This window comes from Pteropus alecto, unplaced genomic scaffold (genome assembly GCF_000325575.1).
Source record: "Pteropus alecto unplaced genomic scaffold, ASM32557v1 scaffold155, whole genome shotgun sequence".
Taxonomy (NCBI): domain Eukaryota; kingdom Metazoa; phylum Chordata; class Mammalia; order Chiroptera; family Pteropodidae; genus Pteropus; species Pteropus alecto.
Window position 1 is genome coordinate 11,129,821 of NW_006438113.1, and position 4,004 is coordinate 11,133,824.

General features: G+C 34.4%; 1 protein-coding gene across 2 annotated transcripts in view; it reads left to right on the top strand.

Annotated features, from left to right (window-relative positions):
• The window catches only part of ANXA7 (annexin A7), a 27,626-nt gene that overhangs the window by 13,488 nt on the left and 10,134 nt on the right, over nucleotides 1–4,004 (top strand). For both annotated transcript variants that reach the window (XM_006915517.3, XM_025049391.1), the window contains exons 4-5: nucleotides 435–545; nucleotides 1,112–1,176. In XM_006915517.3, the coding sequence (XP_006915579.1) occupies nucleotides 435–545; nucleotides 1,112–1,176 (176 nt within the window). The remainder of the gene's footprint in view (nucleotides 1–434; nucleotides 546–1,111; nucleotides 1,177–4,004) is intronic.

The window sequence follows — 4,004 nt, forward strand, 5'->3', positions numbered from 1 at the left end:
TACCTTAAACAGTAAGGACATACCTGGCAAGATGGGGGATAAAGGTTCTCAAGGGGCCTGAAAACTGGGAACAGTCTCAAAAATACTGTTGTAAAAAGAGCTAGAAGAAGTCTTATGATAATAAAGGACCAATATATAATACTTCGGTTTTGGTAATCTTAAATGATTACGGCATTTCAGTTAGCATGGTTGTGATAGTTTAGCTTTGTCTAAAGGTAAGAACAAACAAACCTTAGCACTTTTGTACTGTGAGTTAGTAGGCAAATGATTCATGTAAAATTTTAAATTAATTTTTTAATGGGGAATGAGTTGGTGAGTTGAATTTAGACCAAAAGCATTAATAGCATAGTTTTTTCACTGTTGATAGCAGATATTTGTCTAAGGTTTTCTCTTCAATCATGAGAACTGTCACTAGAGTTTATTCTTTTCTGTAGTTCCTCCAGTCCAAGGATTTGGAACCCCACCAGGTGGAGCAGGCTTTTCTGGCTATCCACAGCCACCCTCACAGTCTTATGGAGGTGGCCCAGCACAGGTCCCACTACCTGGTACGTACAAGCTGTCCAGAGAAAACAATAACATAGTATTTAAAATTCTTCAATTGCCATTGAGAAAACTTAGTTTATGTTTGGGATAGTCGTCAGTAGACGTTTATGCTAAGTACTTCTATACATAATTTTAAACACATGGTTTCACGAAATGTGTTAATTTGATGGGAAAGTTTAATCAGTAAGATTCGAAGTAAGGACCCACTTTTTCAATTAAAAATGTAATGTCTTAAGTCAAAAGGCAAAATCTTCAGGAATCTCTCTCCTTGCTCTTATACTGCAGGTGAAACAACCCCCAGAACTATGACCTGACATCAGAATTTAATCTGGTTCAAGTGTTAACTAAAAAAAAAAATTATTTGTTTGGATATTTTGTAGCATGTAGAATATTTTAAAAGGTTCTTATAACCAAAGTTGGTTTTAGATTCAGTAAATTATTATATTAAAAAATTATCCTAGTGAATAACATAGCGTAAATGTTCTTATGTTTCCATATTCATAATTAATGCTGTTTTGAAAAATTAAATCATATAAGACCTGTTTGCTGTATGTTTTTTAACATGTAGGTGGGTTTCCTGGAGGACAGATGCCTTCTCAGTATCCTGGAGGACAAGCTCCTTACGCTACTCAGGTATTTTTGCTCCTACCTTTTAAATTTAGTCTGGGTAACTGGATAATGCCAGAAAAGGGTACCGCTCCTTTGCTGACATTAGAGATTTCTCTGAAGCAAAGGAAATGGTCTGTAATATCACGTAAGCCTTTAATCTTTGCTTCTGATAGACTCCATGCTCACTTTGGTCCATCTGCTTTAAGTAGTGTCCTGATGACTTTGATAAGACAAGCATAGGTCCCTTCTCACAGGTGATGATACACAACTTTTTCATTTCAGTTCACTTGGGCTCTTAGCATGGGTTTTAGTTCTTTTTCCTCTTCCTTTGCTGGTGATTATAACTATGAACTTGGGTGACTGGGTGATTAGTATTTCTGGCGGTATTTTATGAAGTGTGGTTTTATTTTCCATTTTTACCTTAATAACTTTACATTCTTCTTTCAGATAAATACAGAATCCTTTCCTTCCTATCCTGTTTTCTCTCCTGTTTCTTTGGATTATAGCAGTGAAGTGAGTAAGGTTTTCTAATGTTCGCTAATAACTAGGCCCTCAAATACATGTGCCTTCATGTATTTGTCTCTCACCACTCCCTGGGTTCTCAACTATATCTGTTTTTATGTCCCCGTAGTGCTTGGCAGGGCTTTAAACATGGTAGCCAATTAATGTCTGTCTAATTGATTTCATAATAGCTGCAGAAGGTCTCTCATATATCCAGTCTTTGCCCCATTTCTGTACAGCTCCTTGTTTTAATATGAAGTGTTATTCTTTAATTGCCTTGTTAATTCTTTTATATCCTGTGTAAGTTACTAGGAACATAAGCAGTATACTTTTATGCTTACCTTTATCTTGATTTTCTCATTTCCAGACTGTCTATTCTAAAAGATTTAGCATTTTCAAGCTTTTTAAAGGCTGGAGTGGGAGAGAGTTTATAGTACTGGAAGAGAAATACCTTAGCCATTTTCTGGCTTACTTTCCTGATTTGAGGAATTTGAGTTCCAGAGAGATTAAGAAACTTGTCCAGGGCCACACAGCTAGTGAAAGACAAAGCTGAGAGTAGATTCTAGCTCTTCAGACTCCAAGACCAATGGTCTCTCTGCTGCTTTGCTGATATAGCAAATGATATTTTTCCAGAGCACATAGTAAATTGCTTTCAAGCCTTTTTTTACTGTTGAAGTTGATTGTTAGTCATGTAAATCTGTAGCTATTTTAATAACTTGTTATGAGAATTTTGAGTTTAGTTGAAGCATGCATGTAATTTTAGAGACATCATTTTATGACTGAATATAAAAGATTTTAAAACATAAAACACTAAAAGTAAAACACACATAACACATGCACTTATTTGGTGTAACAATTACCACTTTAAAATAGAACCAAAACCGGTAAGTAGAAGTTAACAGAGTGGTAGTTTTGGAAGGGCTTCTAGAAGGAAGCGGAATAGGCTACCTTGTGAGGGGTGAGCTCCCTGTCAACTGAAAGTCTTCTGATACAGGCTGGTGTGTGTAGGAAGATGTAAAGAAAATGTCTATCTTTGTTGGATGGTTGGGCCAGGTGGCCTCTCCTGATTGACCCAATTCTAACACTATGGCAATTTTCAACAGGAAAACTGGAATCTCATTGGTTTCAAAGGGTAGAATTTTTGGTGGCAGATGGTGTGGGCTTTGCCATGATGAGAAATCTCCCGTAGGTAGAGTTTTGACCTCAAGAACATGGACCCTGATTTCTTTGAATTTAGTATAATGCTTGGAGGATAATAGTATTCTTAATGAAAATTCACTTCAAACTAGACTTTATGAACAAAAAATAAACAGAACCATTTTTCTCTACAGATGAAAAATAAAAGTTTTTTTTGTTTATTTTGTTTTTAAGAAGGAAGAGGGTGACAAAATGCAAATCATCAAACAGTACATGATGAGGCTACTTTCTTTTACTGTCTAGTTCAGTGTATTATAAACAAGGCCATTTTCTCTACTTAGGATTTTAGCAACAGTAATTATCTCAAAGGAAACTTTCTTAGTTTCTTGAAGCATTAAAACACATGTAAAAGCAATATGTTGAAAAATATTTGCTGTAAGTAAAAGAAAACGTTGGTATAAGAGTATAGATGAGTGGGAAGAATTACTGACCATAAAAATATTTGCTGACTGATGACCTGGTCCCCTTCTCCACATTTACTTTGCCCCCAGAGGTGCTAGCATATTGCTGTATTCAGTGGGTATAACTAATACAGTTTCAGTTGCCTAAAAAGCAGTTGAATCATTTTATATCTTTAAATGATGTTGATTATATGTTTAAATGATATTTCGGAGATATTGGGTTAAATAAAATATATTATTTAAATTTTAAAAAATGTGGTTGGGATATTATCTCACTTTATTTTTTCTCTCTTAAGCCTTGATTAGAAAACTATTGAATTGTCTCATAGCTTTGTATTTTAAAATTTTTTAACTTTTAATTTTGAAATAATATCAGACTTACAAAAAAGTTGCAAAAAATGTACATGGAATTCTTGAATACCCTTTACTCAAATTCTCCAAATTTCTTACATAAATACACTACAACGATCAAAATCAAATTACACTGACATAAACTATTATTCAACCTATAGACCTTATTCAGACTTCACCACTTGTCCCTGTAATGTCCATTTATGGTTCAGGATCAAATCCAGGATGAAATATTACATTTATTGTCATGTCCCTTAAGTATCCTTTAATATGAAACGATCTTTAGTCCTTGTCACTCATGACCATGACATTCAAAGAGTACTAGCAGTTGTTTTGTAGACTATACCTTAGTTTGAGTTTGTCTGATATTTCCTCATAATTAAATTCAGGTTATGTCATTCG